General features: G+C 34.9%; 1 protein-coding gene across 4 annotated transcripts; it reads right to left on the bottom strand.

The window, feature by feature from the left end:
• Positions 1–1,883: 1,883 nt before the first annotated feature.
• LARP7 (La ribonucleoprotein 7, transcriptional regulator) lies at positions 1,884–20,649 on the bottom strand. Of its 4 annotated transcripts, none has more exons than XM_060654401.3 (13): positions 20,535–20,649; positions 14,510–14,720; positions 13,838–13,938; positions 13,685–13,768; positions 13,380–13,544; positions 13,206–13,299; positions 12,782–13,135; positions 12,544–12,688; positions 10,726–10,874; positions 9,816–9,934; positions 6,552–6,711; positions 6,260–6,351; positions 1,884–2,509 (listed from the first exon to the last, which is right to left on the bottom strand). In XM_060654401.3, the coding sequence occupies exons 2-13, from the start codon at positions 14,709–14,711 to the stop codon at positions 2,429–2,431; spliced, it is 1,746 nt and encodes a 581-aa protein (XP_060510384.1). In that variant the 5' UTR covers positions 14,712–14,720; positions 20,535–20,649; the 3' UTR covers positions 1,884–2,428. The 4 variants fall into 4 exon arrangements, with proteins under 4 accessions (XP_060510384.1, XP_060510387.1, XP_060510386.1 ...); XM_060654404.3 differs by having other exon boundaries at positions 12,782–13,132; XM_060654403.3 differs by having other exon boundaries at positions 14,510–14,713; positions 20,535–20,645.
• Positions 20,650–20,668: the final 19 nt, after the last annotated feature.

Genomic DNA, 20,668 nt, shown 5'->3' with positions numbered 1-20,668 from the left:
AACTCATGTTCTACCAAAGGAGTCAGCCAGGCACCCCTAAAAGATATCTTTGTCCCAATTCCTATTCCAGAAATCTATCCTGCAAATACATTTCAATAAGGTGGACATGATGTTCATTGCAGCATTGCTCTCAGTAGTAAAAAAGCAGACAACTAGTTGTCCAATAGAAGCATGGTTAAATAAACTACAGTACATCTCTACCATAACATGGAAAACATTGGCTACAAAGAATAAAATAAGGAAGAAAAGGAGAAAGGCGGGAAGGTGGTTAAGAAGGGAGGTATCACAGTTGTTAAATGTGTGGTCTTTAGAATAAGAGAAACTGAGCTTAAATCTCGGATTAGTTAGGTATTATAACCTTTGACAAGTGCTTCAGTTTCAACAACTACTAACAACAGACAATGACCAATGAGTGGTACTGAGCTACTGTAAGGTGCTTAAATAAAATTAGTTTTGCAGTTAAGAAACTAAATCCCACCAAAATACATAAAGACAGGTACATAGCAAGCACTTACAAAAAAAAAAGGAATGTGAACACTGAGAATCAGCAAATTGAGTAAGAAAATATCCTTTACTGGAGCAAACTGTAACATCCATCCTGGGGGAACATCTTGAAACACATATTCAATTTAACTCAATTAAACAAATATGTATTAAACAATTACTATGTGCTAAGTGTTAGATAAAAAGGAAATTCACTTACCCCCCCCCCCCCCCAAATTAAAGGTTCATAGAAACCTTGGAAGGTCACTCAATTATCATGAGTAAGCTTTTAGGAATGTATCCCACATAATCTGGAGCTACTTGTTACATTACTTACATAGTATCATGATTATGTTGGCTTGTGGGTCTTCCCCAAGGCTGTAAACTGCTCAAGGGCAGGATGCCTTACCTTTTATTTGTAGCTGTTTGTCAGGGTCAAATGTGTAGCAAAGACTAAGTATTTCTTTAATTAAATGAATTAAAGAATAAATAGAAGAATGAATGAATGGGGTTTCTCCTCCACCTTTTCTGTTTGTCCTAAGGAGTTACCTAACAAAGTGTAACTTTTATTACTTATTTTTGCTTACCGTCTCTAACTACTGCTGAACTATAAGGTCCATGGGAGAGAGATCTTTGTCCCAAGTGCTAAAAGTGTCCAAAGATATTTGCTGAATGACCACTTATCTTGTTTTAAAAACTGCCAAGGGGAGAATTTCTTAAATTTTACTTAACAACCCTTCCAAAGTCACCTTAAGACAGTCCTCACTGAGACCAGCTGAATCCTTTAAACATACATCCAACTGTTGACTATTCTGGATCAACGGAAGCATATTTACTCATAATCTTCATAATAAGGTTTAGTAACTATTTACAGATATTTCTTTCCCTCCATTACAGTGTGTGTACGTTAGCTTTCCTTCATGGAGAAAAAAAAGGGAATGGGTCAGTGGGCAACTTGCCAAATGCCTATTTTTAGTATTAATAAACTGCTGTCACCCCAACCAGTGAGGCAGCCAATCTCCTCAAATCCCTGGCCCACAGAAGTAGTTTCCTGACTGTAGGTCTTCTACAATTAGGTACCAAATGAGGCCCTCACTTCTGGATAAAGCTGATGGAACTACAAATGGTTCCTAGCCCAAGGAAATGAACCCTATGGCTGTTTTTAATATTCTGATAGGGGATCAAGATGCCAGTCATGAAAAGGCCCTGTAGATTCAGTTCTGAGAAGGACTTAAAATACTCCAGTCTGCCACTTTCCTGAATAAAATGATAGAGTTCAGTTATGCCCAAGGTTGATTCTGAGAAGATGTTTTTTCTCCCTGTGTTCAGAGCATCTGGTACATTTTACTTTGGTTAAGCAAAATAAGATGTTTAACTTCATTTATGAAAAACAAACTCAATACTTTTAAAAGTTTAATATTTTAATTGGACAGTTCATATGGCCTATTCAGTGGAAGCTCAGATAAGCAAAGTGCAATGAACAGAATGAAGTATCACACATAAGTCTCTGTATAAGTCAACATGAAAAGATATCTTAGATATTTGAAATGGAAAAAGCAAACTATAAAACAAGTACAGTGAGTCTACCGTCAAACATATTTTCTTAAACTATTTGTGCAGTATTTTTTGCAAATGTTTTTTTTTTTTTGTAATATAAAAACAACAAAATCAATGACAATGTTCAAAACATATTTACTAATTATTTTGAGGTTGATTTGTAGAAGATAATTTCAGCAAATAAGACGTTTAATGTAAAACTGTGGGTATACAATGTACTTGTCTCAAAAAAAAGTCTTATTTACAAGTTAAGGAACAAAGGTATTTTTTTTAATTAACGTAGGTTTCAGGAAAACATTCTTTATTATTGACTACCATAATAAAATGGATTTCCTAAGAAAAGTTCAAGTAATCATTGAAATCTTAAGAGGTGAACCAAAAGTGTTTTTTAATCATATTCAGAAAATCTAATATGTTTACTTGCTTGTTGAGTCTTTGCCAGTCTAATCTTCTCAGCTTTGGTGATTAACTACGGAGAAAGAAATTAGAAATCAGAATGTACCGGATGCTTAAAAAGATAATTACGACTAGAAAAATCAGGTTGAATAAAAATTTTTTAAAAGAGGGAAAGGTAGACAAAAGACATAAATTAAGCTTAAACCAAATCAATATAGAAAGAACTGTTCAGGATTATGGCTTATTAAGTATAATAGATAATAAATCTTAGAATTACCTAAAACACTCAAATTTTAGTTTCACATTACTAAAAAATTTTCAGTTGAAAACAGCCACTCCATGCTGGCAATTTTTTTTAACCTTTTAGGAGGGTTCAAGACCCATATTGGTTAGTTGTTTCATATCCCCTTGGACTTGAGTATTAATTACTAAGACATTTCTTAAAAGATATGTGGTCCTAAATAATTATATTGTGCGTGCGAATTCATGCATTATTGGAATGAGACAATATATTTTGCTCTGAGTGCTACACAAAGGTTTGCTTACAAATTTGAAAATTAAAATATTCTACCTAGGGATCTACTCTTAAGAGAACTTATTACTTACCACACCCTTACATAAATACTTTAATATTTTTAAAGGCAAATGAAATTGTATGGAATGTAGAAGACTGTTTAAGATGCCTAAATATTCCAAAAGTTTTCTTGATGTAAAAATTTTAAATATTTTATTGTAGCTTTGGAGGAAATGAAAATCTTACTCCCTTAAAAAATAGATTCTAGGGGCTCCTAGATGGCTCAGATGGTTGGGCATCCAACTTTGGCTCAAGTCATGATCTCATAGCTCATGGGTTCGAACCCCACATCAGGCTCTGTGCTGACAGCTCAGAGCCTGGAGCCTGCTTCTGATTCTGTGTTTCCCTCTCTCTCTGCCCCTTGCCTGCTCGTGTTCTATCTCTCAAAAATAAACATCAAAAAATAAAAAATAAAAAAAATAGATTCTAGTAATTATTCACCAGAATTTTGTTAAAATGTTTTGTGACTGTGGCCATTGGTAGGAAGTCACTTTTATTTATTGTTTAGTTTCTTAAAGTGTTTGCTTAATATTAAAAGTTTACTTAAAAGTTAAAGTAGAAGTCAGCATAGAGATAGACCGGCTACACAAGTTAAAAATACAAGTATTTAAAGACAAAAACTCAAAAGATGCCAAGGTCACCAAACAGTCTGTTTATGACAGAAAACAGTAACAGCCACATGAGGACCACATTCACAAGTCATCAGCAAAGCCAGAACCAGGGTTTATATCTATGGAAGGAAAGGTTTATGGGATATATTTAAGATTTTATTACCATGGAAATGAAATTAGGGTGCCCCTGTATTTGTTGTTTTTGTACAAAGTCACTTCAAGATTAAACCAAAAGCCTGTTCCTCATTATAATTTCATGAATTCTGTCTTTACCTGTTGAATATCTGATATATCAGTAATTTGTAGAAAAAAGACCATGCTAACTAAATTTCAAAAATGCTTTAAAAGCTAAGGATGAATGAGAAAAGACTCATGGTCTCCAGTAGCTGTTACTGCATTTTACCCACATGGTCAAAGCGATAGGGAAGACAACAAAGGCTACAAAGACTCGCCAGAAGGAATGAGCCCCTTTCTGGGGGACGCTTCCTCATCTTACTAATCTTTTGTGAGAATTTACCCATATTGATCTCTATATGTAAAAAATACTACCATGAGTATAAAACACCTTTTTTCTTCACCTACTCTCCTCTTTTAATATTGCATAAACTGACTGGGACTTAGGAAACTGTCCCTAGTTTCCTTCTGCTCCCCGACATGAAAATGCAGAACGAAGATTCATTATCAGTGCTTTTCTTCCTTCGCTCATGGACCAAACACTACAATACTACTGGGAAACTTTGAACTGTCATATCAGAAAAGCGCTAATGTCATACTTTTTTAGCTGCTATTTTTTTTCTAAATATTTAACTTCCGTTACTACGGTGCTTGCTCCCAGGAATCTAGCTGTAGTGGCCTCCTTCCCTTTAAGGCTTCTGTGCTTTCTGGTGCCTCTGCCTGGAAAGCTGTGCATTTAAGCTCTCCTGCTTGTATGCTCACTTTCCTAAGGTCTGCCCTAGTGTCGCTTTCACAGAGAACTTCCCAGAACCTCATGTGATGTAAAGATATCTCACAATACCCTTTAATTTGCTTTTTATACACAGCATTTGTCATCACCTGACCTAAACTGTTCATCTGCAAACTTCACGAAAACAGGGTATTTTGTTACTTGCAGCTATTTCCTAGAATGGTGGCTAACACAAATCAGCACTCAAAAAATATTAATTAAATGAATTATCAAAAAGGTAGACTGACATAGTAATTACTGTGTTTTCTGAAAAGTATGTACAATACCCACTTTGTGTGGTACCTTATTTTAATTACATGATGGGAGCCAACTAGCTACTTTCACATCTTCAGCTAGAATCCTATACTATTTATCAAACAAATCATGCTAAGGACAAGACTGGTGGTGCAACAGATAAATGAGATCAGGAAAAAACTTTCCAACTCAGTAACAGAGGCACTCATTGTGTTCCAATGAAACTTATAAAATTCCCCAGTCATTGTTTATTTCCTTGCCTCAAGTTTATTTATGGAGGTTGGATCTTTCTGAAAAACAAAACTAATTCCTAGTTTTAAAAACATATATGATTTAAATGAAATTTCACACCAATTAGAATGGTAAATACTATTTAACAAAGCGATTTCATTCTAGTTATGAGCTCTGGTTCAATGATTTTAACATTTAAATAATCTCAAGCAGGCTTTGAAATTACCACCTCTTAGACCTGAAAGAATCCTTAGGGAGGAAGGAGGCCTTCCCACATTTCAGCAAATTCAGTCTGTATTCATGGAAACAGAATTAACAAAGACCAGTAGGAAACCTCCCTTCAAATCATCTTAAATTCCAGTGAATCCTAGGCAATGCAAGGCCAATGAAAAACACTCAACAAATCTAGCACACAGGAAGCATTATGATTTTAAGTGTAACCAGTCATAGAAGAATGCATATCTTTTTAGATACTTATTTAATAATACACATTTAAAAATTTTATAATAGCATTAGTTATTACGTACCCTTAATTTGTCCTAAGCACTTAAAGATGTACTACTATTTATAATAATCTGATTAAAAAGAATAAACGTTCCAGCACACAAGCAACAAGTATTAAATTACTCAGTATCATTTAAAATGAAATTATTGAAACAGAGTCTATTTTACATTATTTAAAGTATTTAAGCTTGTTTGTTTCACTTGTTGACTACTATAGAGAAAAAGGAATAAAGCTTATCATTGCTATAACAAACATTAGGCATAAAGTCTCCCAATCTTATCTGTGGGGGGTCATATCTTAAAAAACTACACTCTTAAATACATTGTGTTTTTACCATTAAGACAATCTTTAAATAATCATTTACTACCAAACTATGATACATAGCAGCCAGAATTCAACACTGTTGAAATTAAACTGCTACTAACAGGTACAATAAAAGAAAGGAAAACAAGAAAACTCTAAATTAAAATTATGTACCCTGTGGGGAAAATAATTCTAATTTCGTATATTTCAAAATCCAGAGAAACAAGTATTGTCTCTCACAATTTAAAATGCAGTATACACCATGTAAATCTTTATCGTGTATAGGAAAACCAAGGTTATTTTAGGACTACACATTACTGACTTCCAGAAAACATTCAACCTATTATATTTAAGCTATCAAACAACTGTAACAACAAAAAACAAAAAAATGAATTGATTACCTTCTCAGTGCCTCTTTTCTTTTCACGAGGCTGATTAAGTTTGGCCTGCCTATCTACCAAAATCTTCTGCCAATACCTCTGCTCATGATCACCTTGAAAACAAACAAAAACAATAATCACTAATACAAATGAAGAAACATATTCAAGGCATTAATCACACTTCAATAGTTGTCTGATTAAATACTACTTTGTACATGCTGGAATATGAATAAAAAGTTTATTAATCAAAATCAGAAAACATAGTACAATCACCTCTAAGTAAGAGTTATTAAAAAAGACTCTGACGTTTTACCAGAAAGGATCTCGAGATTCCAGCAGTGTTTCTTTTTAATTTCCGTATATGCGTTTATTACTGCTTGAGCATCCTCAGGGGTTTTAAACCTAGCATGGCATTCTGTATCTCCTTCTAGCAAGTCCACATAAACAACTTCTGAGATTGCTGCCAAAGTATCCTGCATTAGAGTTTAGAAAGATTTTACATAAATAATAGAAATGTTTGATAATAATTCTAAAATTATTCCCATAGTCGTGTTAGAATGTGTTACATAAATAAGCCATATCCAGTTTAAAATGAGGAGTAACTATCCTACTTATCATACACAGGGGTGCCTGGCTGGCTCAGTCAGTACAACAGTTAAGTGACTCTTGATCTAGGGGTTTTGAGTTCGAGCTTCATGTTGAGGGTAGAGATCATTTACATAATCTGGGCTAGAACTCACAACCCCAAGATCAAGAGTCATAAACTCTCTTGACTGAGCCAGCCACGCACCTCTAAAATATACACAAATACTCTTAAAATTGACTTGGACAAAGTTGAAAACTCTAATCAAACCCTTTTTTTCAATCACAATCTTAGAATATTAACTAGAATAGGACTACTACAGAGAGACAACAGATTTATAGAGCAGGATGTACAAATAATTTCCCCTAGCCCCCACATCAAGAAGGGGATTACAAGTCACAGTATAGTTAAAATAAGGAATACAATTAAAAACAAACAAAAAACCCAGAATGGATTGGGGGAGAAGGTGCGTTTCCACTTATCTGTACAAAATCCCTTATGACTTAAAATATATGAAAAAAAATTCAACTTTTTCTAACAACTTGTGAAAAAAAACATTTCATGGGAGCCTACAAAAATCCTAGGTTCCTGAGTAGATCTATGGGAATATAGCTCAAGAGTTCATAGTTTCTGATGAAATACCTCAACAATCTCTTCTAAACAAGTTGTGGTCCTCCAGCAAGGAAAAGTTTTACCTATAATGCCTGCTGTGAGGGCAAATTAACAAGATTCCTGCATTCCTAACCATTTCTTCCCACCATGTTCTGTGGTGTAAACAATGCAATTATGCAGGAATGTTATATAATTCTTCATTCATCAACTTCCATTCAGAAAACCAAAGAAATTACTAGAGATTCCCAACTTAAAAAAAAAAGCACTTTATGCATCTGGCTTTACTTTTGACCCAAATTTCAAGCCTCAAAGAATTTAGATTACTTTTAGATGTTGGATTTTTAAGGTCTGAATTCTGTAACTGAGCAGTATTCTGGAAATATTATTTCACCACAATATAAGAAAAGTTTATTAGTTAATAATAAAGAATAAGCAATAAAAACCTGAGAAGCCAGGGAGTAAGTATTAACTCAACCCTACTCTTAGCATATTGCCTATCTCAAAATGGCACTTAATGATTGCTAATTACATGAAAAAAATAGAACTGGAGGGAAATATACTTGCTAATTCTTTCCACTTGTACTTGAGTACTAAATTTAGAAAGCAAGACAAATAATTGGTATGAAGTTAATGAAATGTGAATATATTAACTGGTAGTGTTTTGTAACTGACTTACCAGATAGACCCGATTACTACAATTCAAAATATTACCTATATATCCATTATAATGTCAGGCTAATCCCAGGACTTAAAACCATTCCTTAAAATGATAAATTAGCCTGGTAATCACATGGGCAAGTTAAATAGCAGTAAATACCATAATAACTCAATTTTTGTTCCGGCAAAATGTAAGTAACTACTAACTTTTAACAATGTTATGATTTTGTAAGTAATTTTTAACTGATATACTTATCTTTTAGATAACAAAAGCTCTTTGATGAATATTACTGAATTTATGTTATTTCAAATAACAAACTTTTTCTAATTTTTCTTTTAAATCTTTTGCTACTTGATTAACCACTGCTTCATTTACATCCTCAGTTTTTTACCCTTCTGATCTGAAATTCTGTATTGTTGTTACCATACTCTGAAATATAAGTTGGTAATACCAATTTGGGATTCACCAAATCCCTCATCAACATCTTAAAAAGAATCTAAATTTATGTTAGTGACAGCTACAGGATTTTACAGGAAACAGGATTTCAGATAAAGTGTTCACAAGCTTATTTCAGTGAGCAACTTCAATGGTCATGCAAGTTAAAAAATGTGACTGGTAGGAGTCTATGCAAAATCAAAACAACATACTAGATGATGATGAATGTCAGCATAACAATTGAAAATATATTTGCTATGAAAATATATATGCTATTTTACATAGGAATAGGTCAATAAGAAAGAAATATCGTTGTGCTGTTACAAAAGGCTGTTAGAAGATCAAATAGATAAAGTGAAAAAAGATTGCAGAGCAATAGATATAACAATGTGTACTGTAAATTATATAGGACTCCGTATTTATTTGTACACGCATACAAAATTTTTGTAGCTTTTCAAAATATTTTACACTTTTCTGTAATTGTTTCACATTTTTTTTAAATTGTTTCACATTTTTAAACAATCAGTGCAGACTGAAAATAGCAAAAAAAATAAATAAACAATATTAACAAAACCTTTTTTCTCAAAAAATATCTTTGATTTCTTCCAGGAAAAAATTTCAATTTCCAAGAGGATTAACAGACAAAATTACTAAATTGATGTTAAGTTAAAAAATATGCATATGATATCCCCTTTGTTCCAAAATAGCTCTGACTTTCTTTAAGTCACAAAATCTTTTGGGAATCTATTGGAAGTTAAGAGCTCTAATGAAAACGAATTATGTTCGCTACAAAATCAGACAACAACAGACGATTAAAAATTCGTAATAACTTCAGACCAACTCTAATGTTGACTAGATATTTAATACATTTTAGCATGAAATATTTTCTAAAATAAATTTTCTCTGAAAATAGATGTCCCTTAAAGGAATACCAGGAAAGCATTTTACTAATTTATTCTTTTAAGTTATAATGACTATAGTAAGGCTTACTCATTCAACTACTCAATCAACCGTTAACGGCACCAATAAAAATAAGCCAAGTGCAGTTCTATAGAAAGATGTTTTAAACTGAGCTCACTGCAAATTTCATCCAGCAGGGAATTTCAGACTTCAGATTTTGCTTCAAGTCAAATACAAGAGTTACGGTAGAATCAAATCTAGACATAGTTTATTGCAGAGGAACAAATTCTAATTTTACTTGCTTTGTTTTCCATATGCAAAACATTTTCACATGGGGAAGTTTTAAAAAGGAAAGAGCAACAACTATCCTCAACACACAAAAGCATTACCCTGACTTGTTTCCTGCCAGGCAGAGGCTCAGTGCTAATGATCTTCACAATCACGCCACTGACAAACTGTGGTCCTGTTGCATTAACCTTTTCCTGGGGACAACACTCTTCACTGTTTGCTGTTGATTTGAAAAGGAAAGAGAAATAAGCCTCTTACACTCAATAATTTAGTAGGCCCACTTTAGAAGAACAACAGTAATTTCTTCAGCTGATTTAAGTAACTAATTTTAATTTACTTAATGTAACTGTAAAATAAGTTATTCTGGTGTCATACTGCTTACTGCAGATTACCATGAATAAAAATACCCAAACCTTTACTACTCTAATTGCAGAGCCTGGTTAGAACACTTGTAAAACCTTAGAAAAAATTCCCCCTTTTTCTTAACCAAATAATAGAGTACTTTACTTAGTAAACAGACACAGAACAGTATGTTAAGAACATTCAACAAACATTATGATTAAAATGTGAAAATTTAAGATTTTCAATTTGTAAGAATTCCAAATATGTCCTAATAGGATAAAATTACAGACGGAAATTGTAATTTTTGTTTCTACAAACTTGCTCAATTGATAGACACTCATCACTAATTCTGATTAATAAAAACTGTAGAGAAAACTTAAGTAAAAAAGATACTTTCTTTTTTCTTTTTTTAATTTTTTTAAATGTCAAGGGCTTGAATTACAAGGGGCTTGAACATAGGACGCAGATCCAGAGACACATGTTCTACTGAGCCAGCCAGGTGCCCAGAAAAACAGGAGTCATGAAAACGAGCACTTCAAATATTCTTATATCAAAAATAAATTGCACATTTAAGTTTTTAAAAATTAAGGTTTATCCTGTAACTCAGAAATAGTACATTAGTATATAAACACAATACAATACTACAAAAACTATTATAGTGGTATTTACTTTTTTCATTTTCTATTCCAGAGTTAGGAGCTACTCCATTTGTTTCCATTTTTGACTCCGATTTTATTTGGGATATTGTTTTTTTTAAAGAAGACATGCTGGCTTTTTGCAGTGCTAAATACTCTTTTTTCAAATCCATCCATTCGCTCCTGTAACGAAAAGAATGTACTTTTGAAATAGTGAAAAAAGATGGTCAAATAAAAAGTTATTATCAAAGTATATACATTCACAGTGCTTTGTAATCTTTTCCTTCTTCAAACACATACATTCACACTACTTCTGGAGTCCTAAGTCCATCCAGTAAATACATAAAGGGGAGTTCCATCTGACCCAACATTCAGATTAAATGTTTTAAATCTGACAATTCAATTCTTCAGTATGTTTCAAATATTTTCATTTATGAAAATAAAAGTTTTGAATTAATTAACTAGTAACAATTAGTCATCACTAGGGGGAAAATGGCAGATTACTATTTAGAGATTGTTTGTTAAACTGCTTCCAATTTGGGAGATAACATTCCTTAGCATTTACTTGACTCAAAAGGAATTTCTAAGAAGAAAAAAAACGCCCCATGGAAGCAATTTATTTATTTACATGCATTTAACATGTAGATGTTTCTTCAAACAGCTAGAGCTCCTCCAGATAGAAACACAATGCCTCTCCAGGCTCCACAGGAGCACTCATTGTTACTCTAATCTATGCCATCAAACAAGCAGATAGGGTTTTTTTGTTTTTTTTTTTTTAAAGAGGATATCTTGCGGTAATGGTCTTAGCTGTTATTATTGACATCTGTATACTTCAAAAAAAAAAAAAAAGTATCCAGACCCACCCAGGATCATACATTCCCAGAGAGCTGATACATTAGAATAACAAAAACCTCTTGTAATGATTCTCTGAGATAAAAAGGCAAGAGGAATTCAGCAGTTAAGAATAGTATAAATACAAGTGCCTGAAGTCCTTGCCTTTTAACCTTCAAGAGGAGGACAGGGCACTTCGAGAGTACAATTCAAGAAGGATCAGAAAAACTTTCTTGGCAAAGGTATGGTTTTTTGCCTTTTCTTTTCTTTTCCTACATGGCTTCTGCTTCTTGTGTGGATGGACTCCCTTTAACTTTAACATGGAAGTACTTTCTTTGACTTTTAAATAGTAAGTGCTTCCATGTTTTAGTAGAAGTGAATCCAAATCACTCCTGTGAATGTAACAAGGCAAGTTCCTTATATAGCCCAAGGGGAGCCCCTTTGCTTTAACATGGGGGTACCTGCTGTGTAAAACAAAAGTAAGTGCTTCCATGTTTCAGTGGAGGTGTTCCCAAATGGACACAACGTTTATCTTGATCCGGCATTTTCTAAGCTTACTTTACAGGTTAAAGAATGGTAACTTTCACATTTTTACAAGACTGGGCTCCCCACCACTTAAACGTGGATGTACTTGCTTTGTATCTAAAAAAGTAAGTGCTTCCATGTTTTAGTGATGGTAAGTCTTACTTTTACATTTTACAAACTTAACAAGGCTTAAGCCTCACCGAAATGACCATCTATGGTATATTTAAGCTGTACCCTTAAAACTGTTAAGGAACGCCCTCTACTTTAACATGGAGACACTTGCTGTGACATGATAAAAATAAGTGCTTCCATGTTTTAGTGTGGTGGTTCCTTTCAAATCCTCAACTGCCTTATATCCATTATGTGTGCAGATCTTGGCTACATGCCATGACTGTTGCTAATATGCAACTCTGTTCAATACAAATTGGAATTGCACTTTAGCAATGGTGATGGCGTGTGTCAATTTTCAACTACAGAATCTGTATCATCTACTTACTTTGAAAGTACTCTTAAGGGTATAACCTCTTCTCCCATTTTGTGCCTCTCTTTGTGTTTTTTCTTATGCTTCCTTTTTGCTTTTAAAAGGGATCCATCTTTTACATCTCCAGTATCCTTTTCCTCTTCAGTAGAGACTTCTAAATCTTAATATCAAAAAGTTAACTTTAGGTAAATAAGGATTTCTTAATCTCTCATTTTAATTTAATTGTAGATAAATTAACTGTAGTTGTCAATACCTTTGTTTTCTTTGGGAACTTCTACATCTTCTTTTTTAATGTTGTCTTTCTGCGTTATTTTCTTTACTTTTGACCTGGGAGTTGGGTGTTCTGCTTCTTCAGAGATACTTCTCTTCCTCTTCCCTGTTCTGACTGTAGGTAAGCTGGATGCTTCTGCTCTTTCCCGTTTTTTCTTTTTCTTTGACGGTGGCTTCTGGGGTTCAGTAATCTCTACTTCAGATCCCTCAGATGTGGTCCTGGATCTTTTCATTTTTCCTACAGTCTCTTTACTTGTGTCAATGTTTGACTCTTTGGTCTGGATATTGTCCTCTTTCTTCATTCGGCCTTTCTTCTTCTTCTTCTTTTTCTTTTCTTCTGTAACAATGTTATCATTAGTGTTCATTTTACTTCAACTACGTTTACTTAAATATCAATATTAAGTTACCTGATACTCCAAGGACAGGAATAGGCTTATTTTTTACTGTCTTAGGAAATATGCCAGGTTTTCTTGGTGCTTCTTCTGGTGGGTTGTTAAGAAACTGAAAACCAATAAGATTTTGTTACTATTTAAAAACACTTGCTAATTGTTTTTGCTTTTCTTTTTAGGTTCGGGACCTACCTCAATAGCTTTTGCTGCTTGTTCTTTTGTTTCAAATTCTACAAAGGCAAATCCCTTTGGATCTCCAGTAGATTTATAATGTGGTATGCTTATATAAACAACATTGCCACATTTCCCAAATACTCTTTCAATCCAGCTGTGATTAACATTTTTGGGAAGTAATTCCTATAAGTGAGAAGCAATATTAAAATAGAAGTACTTTTTCAGGGTCAATAAATTTTTACTTGTAATGTTAGAATGTTTCTGTCATTCTTTTGAATGCCAGCACTGAACTTTTAGAAAATAAGGTCTCACCACATACATACCACATACACTGTCCGCTCATCCTCATCTTTTGGTCGTTCACCTAAAGGCTTTTTTCTCCTGATTCTGGTGCCTTCTAAGTCCAGCTATGAAATAGTTACATGAGATTAATAACTGACATAATAATTCCATGATATAGTTGTAATAATTCTTACCTCTACAACAGATGAACTTTTCAGTGCTCTGGCTATTAACTTTCCATCTGTGGTCAATTTTTTCATTTTGTTGAAAGACACGAGAAGTGATATATCAACATCTAATGGAAATGCATAAATTAGTATTACAGAGAATAACTGCATTTTGGTAAAAAATTAATCACATTTCCCTCCTTTCAAAATTAATTAGTAAAATGCCTTATGAGAATTAATGCACTAAGCACACAGCATTCAAGAAAACTCAAAAAACACTGAAAACTTTGCACTACCCACTGAGCTTGCAAGGAGCTCAACCACACAAACATGGAGGCTAGTTAGGTTAAGCCTCCGACTTTAGCTCAGGTCATAATCTGCTCAGCACAAAGCCTGCTTGTGAACCCCTGTCCCGGTATCTCTGCTCTATCTCCAAGATAAACAAAAAAATAGGATGTGTGTCTCCAGAATTAGCTGAAATCTTTGTCTTTTAACACTAGAAATCTGTCTTCTAAGCAAAAGTGAGCTATAATAGTTTTCACGTGTAAAAACTAATGGATTTGTATGTATATTATATGGTATAGATCACAATATAAAATATGCTACCATTGTATTTATGGTAAACGTTGTACAAGTTTAAGGCAGTAACCCTCAAAAACTAGTTCCATTCATTCATTATACAGTGAAGTAAAAACTTACATCCATCTCTGGACTTTTCTATTTGTTCTCGAAGAAATCTATCCTTGTGAAGATTTGCATCTCCAAACCAGAAATCCACTTGCTTAGCAATATCTGCAAGCACCTGTTTAACTCGTGACCGTTTCTTTTTTTCTACTTCCTTTTTCTTTTCAGGGTTTTCTTCTTCCATTGCTTTTTCTTGATTTCCACTTTCAGCTTCCATTCCTGTGTACTGAAAAAAGGTTTATATCACATGTAATAATAGGAAAATATTTAGGTTACCCTTTTTAGTCTGAAGGGTTGATACACTCATTCAGCTGGCAGAGAACAAACTTTGGGTTAACACTTGTAATTAGCTGAGAAAACTTTCATTGTGGTTTTTTTTTAAATCTCTTACCTGTTCACTTTTCATTGGCCTTTTTACTTTCAAAATAATTTACAACCTGTCATTAATTAGCTTAAGCTTTTGATGCATTTTAGTTCAGGGCCAGAATGTTCTAGTACAGCATAAAATCTCTACCAACATCTATATCTTACCAAGCTACACTTCTAAATCAATATGTCAAATTATAAGATTAAAGACTCATTCTCCATCTTAAACTAAAAAATACAATCTCCAATGAAATAAGTTAATCTTGATTTTTAAGTGTTTTTGTTTTCAGTGTTTTCTTAAGTAATCTCTACACCCAAAGTGGGGCTTGGGGGCTTGAATTTACAATCCTGAGATCAAGAGTCCCATACTAAGCTAGCCATGTGCCCAGAAATGTTAATTTCTGTTCATTAGAAACAGAACTGGCTTTCTCTTTTCCAGGTGACCTTCCCATCCCAGTGTTTATTTCTTGGGACAGCAAACCTCTTTCCTTGAGTTACTTTGCATGTATCTTCTTTGTTATCTAGCTCTTCCTAAGACCTGGTTACCTAGCTCGTCCTAAAACCTGGCTGGCAAATCTTCAACTGAGGGCCTTCTGAATTTGCAGTTCCCTTCCAAACACTTGCTGCCTAGATAACATGGCTTGCTCCCTCACTTGCTAAAGTCTTGTTCAAATGACACTTCATTTAAAACTGCAAATTTCTGGATACCTGTATCTCCCTTGCCTTACTTTTCCTTCATTGCACTTATCTTCTAACATTATTGTACATTAAAAAAAATGCTTACTTATTTGTTTTAGGAGTGGTGAGGCAGAGAGAGAGGGAGATAGACAATACTTGGGAAGCTCCTGAAAGCCTGACATGGGGCTCGAACTCATGAACCGTGAGATCATGACCTGACCTGGAAGTTGGATGCTCAACTAACTGAGCCACTCAGGTGCCCCTACTGTACATTTTTATTTATCCTTCCTAAAATGTAATATTAATGAAATCAGGTTTTTGTCTGTTTTGTTTACTGATGAATTCCCATTCCCTGGCACACAGTAGTCACTCAAAAATTTGTTGAATGAATTGTGGCCTCTTCACTGAACCACTAGAAGTACGTACGCAAAAAGGAGTAAATGAGCAAAGGCTTATTAAATCGGGCCTGTGGTGAGATTTATCTCTGTAACATAGTTTTCCCATATTTTATTTCCCAGGCTCCCATAACTGTTTTCTTGGGACACAGGAGAGTGAAGACATATGGGGAGAGTTTTATCTGATTGCACCAGGGTGGTAGCCACTATTGGTTGGTATGCAGGCCTTGGACCTATGCGACCAGAATGGCATACTGGATTGATGGGAAACAGGGGCTAAGGCCTTTACACATCAAGGTGACCTAAAACATTCTGGTCCGTTATCTGTGGAAGTCACACACGTCTGGTGTATGTAAAGGGGGGGGGGGGGAAGTGGATTTGGATTAATTGCTCAGTTTGAGTAAGTGCTGGGGCCGAGACTCCAGATGAGATGAAGATGCTGTCCCTACTGTATCTTCTGTCTTTATCCTTCTTTAAAGCTCAGTGTACACAGTTTTAAAGCCTATTTCTGTCTCTTTGGCCTGTCAGCTGGAATCAGTTACTGAGCACCAATGCTGCAGACAGTAACAGAAATAGAAAATGTGTTTCAAAGTGACACCCAGTAAGAGAGTACAAGCCATTAATGCTTTTCACTTCAAATCTCCAACTAAACATGCTATCTCACAAAAATCAGATGAGTATTTTGGCATTTTCAGAACAGGCTGGAGCTGATTGACCAAGTACCAATTTTGAAAATATACAAGTAATGAAGTATTTATTGAGATACAGATAAAAAGAGTTACTTGTCAGAATCATTAAAAAAAAAAAAAAAAAAAACCCAAAAACCAATCAGGTGTCATTTAGTGCTGAATAACCACATTCTTCAGCCCATCCTGTGAAGCTTCCCTTTCCATCATTCTAGTGAAACTGAAAACAGTGATCTCCACTGACTACTGGACCCCTTAGCAGCTCCTGCAGTCAAACTCCCTCTTTGAAAATATTTTCTTCATCTGGCTTCCAGGAGAGTTTTCCTCTTTCTCAATTTCCTTTTCTGGACCATTCTACTCTGCTCTACCTTTACATGCTACCCAGAATTGAATTCAGTCCTGGGCTCCCTTCTTATCTCCACACATATCCTTTCTGAGGGTCCCAGGCTTTACACTGTTTAGCTCTATGCTGATGTTTCACAAATCTCTATTCTCCAGCCCTTACTTCTCCCATTAGCTCCCCCCATTCCAATATTCAATCATCCATTTGACATCTTCACTTATCTTCCTGAACTATATATATCTCATGTGGAAAATGGCAAAAACCGAACGCTCAAATTTTAACAAACCTCTTTTTGCCTTGTTTTCCCCATTCTGGAAAACACCAATCACAAAACTGTTGAGAGCAAAAATTCTGAAATCCTCCTTCTTTTCCTCACATACCACAACAAATCCATTAGCATTTTTGTTAGCTCTACCTTTATAAAATATATCCTGAATATGAATACTTTTCATTTATCACCTGGTTCATGCTATCATTGTGTCCTGTCTGAACTACTACAAGAACATAACTTGTGCTTGCTTCTACTCTTCTTCCATTATCACCAACTCTCCAGATAGCAGCCAGAATATGTAAACCAGAGATGTCAATATCTTGGACAAAGTCCTCCAAAGGATTTTTAATCACACTCAAAATCCAAAATCCATAGTATGCCTAAGCAGTATGCTCTCTAGCCTGGGGATATCTAACTTCATTTCTTAAAAAGTCTTTCCAACAGGTTCACTCCAACTACAACATATCATTCCTTAAACATGCTAAGGCCATTCCCATCCCAAGCCCTCTGCTCTTGCTGTTTACCTTCCCTGCCACATCACAGGGATTACTTCCCTGTTCATTCAGGTCTCCATAAATGTCAATTTCTCAAAAAGGCTTTCTTTCACTCAATCTAAGATATTCCTTACCTGGCAACTTTAACCCCACCTATCCCCTCTGTCACCACTTTGTATCCTTGTATCTTCTTGGAGTTATAATTTTATTGTCTGTCTACCCCACTAGAATGCAAAAAACTATGAAGGTAGGGACTTGAGCTTGATCACAACCTAGGCATTTGTTAACTGATTATTTAAAAGGATCTCTCATACACTGCAAAACGTTAAGCACTTCAAGTTCTTTTGAAAGGGGGTAGGATTATAATTTAAAAATACACGGAAGCTAAAAATTATTACATAAGGATCCAATGTTAACTTTCCTTTTTGTAAAAACTCCAAATTAGTAAATGGCATACTATTAGCTCTCTAGTTCCTTTCCTTGTCAGAGCCACCATCTAAAGAAACAGTGGACAGAATTGCAGAAGTGAAGAAAGTCATGATTTCCCCAAACCAGATTTTTCCTATCATTCTCATCTCAGAGACCCTCCTCATTCCTTTTCCTAAGGATTATTTTTGTGACCCGAATAATTAAGTTCCAAAACTCTTGCCTAGTGTGTATAACATATGTCTGCGATTTCGATTTTAAGAAATATATCCTCTAGATAATCAAATACATCTCTGTATTAGAGGAAGATATGGATGAAACATAAAGTAACAAGATAGGATTCAATTTAACTTTCCTATGCAATGGCTGCTAGAAAATCAGGAAGTTACACAGCAGTACTTTTGTCACAGTCTTGATTCTCCAACTCTACCTTCTCACTCCCTCCATAAAACGTAACCATTATTATTACCATTATTATTACCAACTTCTGGAAGGGCTCTTTCTCTCCTTCCAGTGTGTTCACAACTACTGTCACTATAATATGGGAACAGTTTATAAATGGTTCCAGAAGTCATCTATCCTTCTCAGAAGCTGTGTAACTTGTCCAAAACACAGACTAATTTTATGATTTTAATGTTACAACTTTCAACATTAAAAATCCTTTAGCACTTTCTTACAATATGCAAGTTTAAAAAATTGGTAATAAAAAAATAAAAATTAAAAAATTGGTAATGAACCAGTGACATCTAATTGGCTTCTAAACAGGGGCTTAAGGAATAAAAGTTACTGTATAACAATGCCAGTTACTTTACATATATTGTTTTAAATCCTCAGTCACAATCAGGTAGTTTCTTCCAACTTGTTTTGACACAGGCTTAAAGGTGAAGTGAACTGGCCGAAACTAGCTAGGTAAACAAGTTCTGGTAAATTCGACTCCTATTAGTAGAACCTCTTGTAGTCTGTCATCATTCATTCTATCTTCTGACTCAGATATTCTTAACCTAAAGTCCAGGGAATTTTGGATGGGTTTCAAACATTCTTGTCAATTTCATGAAATTGCTAAAAGATACATTTTAAAAAGAGAAATCTAAATATGTGAATATAAAATGAATACACATCAAATATTTTAAGTAATAAATCACGGAACTAGTTAAGTAGGATTTTTTATGTGTGTGTTCTGTGTTAGGAAACAGTTAAGTATTAAAAACTAGCTCAGGGGTGCAGAGCTGGCTCATTCAGAAGACCATGTGACCCTTAATCTCAGGGTCATGAGTTTAAGGCCCATGTTCGGTGTGGAGCCTACCTAAAACAAGATAAATAAATAATAAATTTAAAAAATTATATAAAATACCAAATCGAAGGAGAATTAAAATAAATAAGCAATCAGGAACACTGAAATGAATTTGTTAATAGGTGTAAAACTGGTTACGGCAGTAATTGCAAAATTAATTTAATTCCAAGACTAATTTCCATTATTATCGTTTTCTACAACTTACACAAAGTAAAATAACTCAATGACAATGAAAGAGATAACCTAGACAACACATACAATATAACGCTTCTTGGCCGTCTCAAGGTTCTTCATAATTTCCCTACAAAATTATACGCAAAATATTTGGACATGTACATGAATTTTCCTGGGAAACTCATCCATAGCTTTTATCGTTTTTGGAGGAAATGGTGTCAAAAACGTTAAGTTCTAGTCACGGCTGACCACCCAACGGTACCAGAACTCCCTTGCCTGTGTGCAAGTTCTGAATTAGTCTTTTTACCTTACTTGTCTTATAAACCTCTATTCAATTTTCAAGATCCACGTTAAATGGCATCTTACTCTCTATAGCTTCCCAAGACCACTTCTTCCTTAATTAACTGCTTCCTTACTTTCCCTAAAGGGCATCTATGAACGCACTCAGTACACTTAACACTTCTACTTTGTTAGCTCCTTTCCGTAATTGATTTTCGACATTTTTTGATGACAAAAACTAGAGTCCTGAAAAAGAAAATGACTTAACTTCATAACACAAGCCCTCACATTCGCTATCGTTTGGCCGCCAAAGCTCAGATCGACGAAGTAAGGCAATTTCCACTTTGGCTACGGCCCCCCTCAGCACCCGTCCTTTTGCGAGGACGTCGCCAAATGCTGGGCGGACCCCCAACCTCCCAACGCCGGACAATACGCGCCCCCAACCTCTGAAAACTGGAACTACAAGGGCTGCCAAAGCATTTTTGCGCGTGCGCACTGAGAACTAGCACAAGCAAACTGATGGGTTTGCGGGAGGGGGCGAGGTAAGAACGATAGATAAAATGGACTGCGTGAAAAAAGAGAAATTGAGACCTCGCTCAACCTGACCAACACTATCTACAGTCTACTTGGAACTTACTCCGCTCAATTCCCAACACACAGGGCTGGGGACTGCGTCTTCCAACCTTTTCGTCTCTAGATCCTTATGGTCCGAGTTTCCGCGTCATAGGACGAGCGACACCGTTCTCCCGTACGCCTCGGAAAAGACGAGCA

Source organism: Panthera onca, chromosome B1 (assembly GCF_046562875.1).
Source record: "Panthera onca isolate mPanOnc1 chromosome B1, mPanOnc1 haplotype 2, whole genome shotgun sequence".
Classification (NCBI taxonomy): Eukaryota; Metazoa; Chordata; class Mammalia; order Carnivora; family Felidae; genus Panthera; species Panthera onca.
This window is presented reverse-complemented; position numbering and strand designations above follow the sequence as displayed.

Coding starts and splice junctions, on each gene's coding strand:
- LARP7 (XM_060654401.3), bottom strand. CDS start 14,711: ATGGAAGCTGAAAGTGGAAATCAAGAAAAAGCAATGGAAGAAGAAAAC. Junction 13,769..13,837: donor AAAGTTCATCTGTTGTAGAG/GTAAGAATTATT, acceptor ACTATTTCATAG/CTGGACTTAGAAGGCACCAG. Junction 10,875..12,543: donor CCCTTAAGAGTACTTTCAAA/GTAAGTAGATGA, acceptor TTTTCGTTACAG/GAGCGAATGGATGGATTTGA.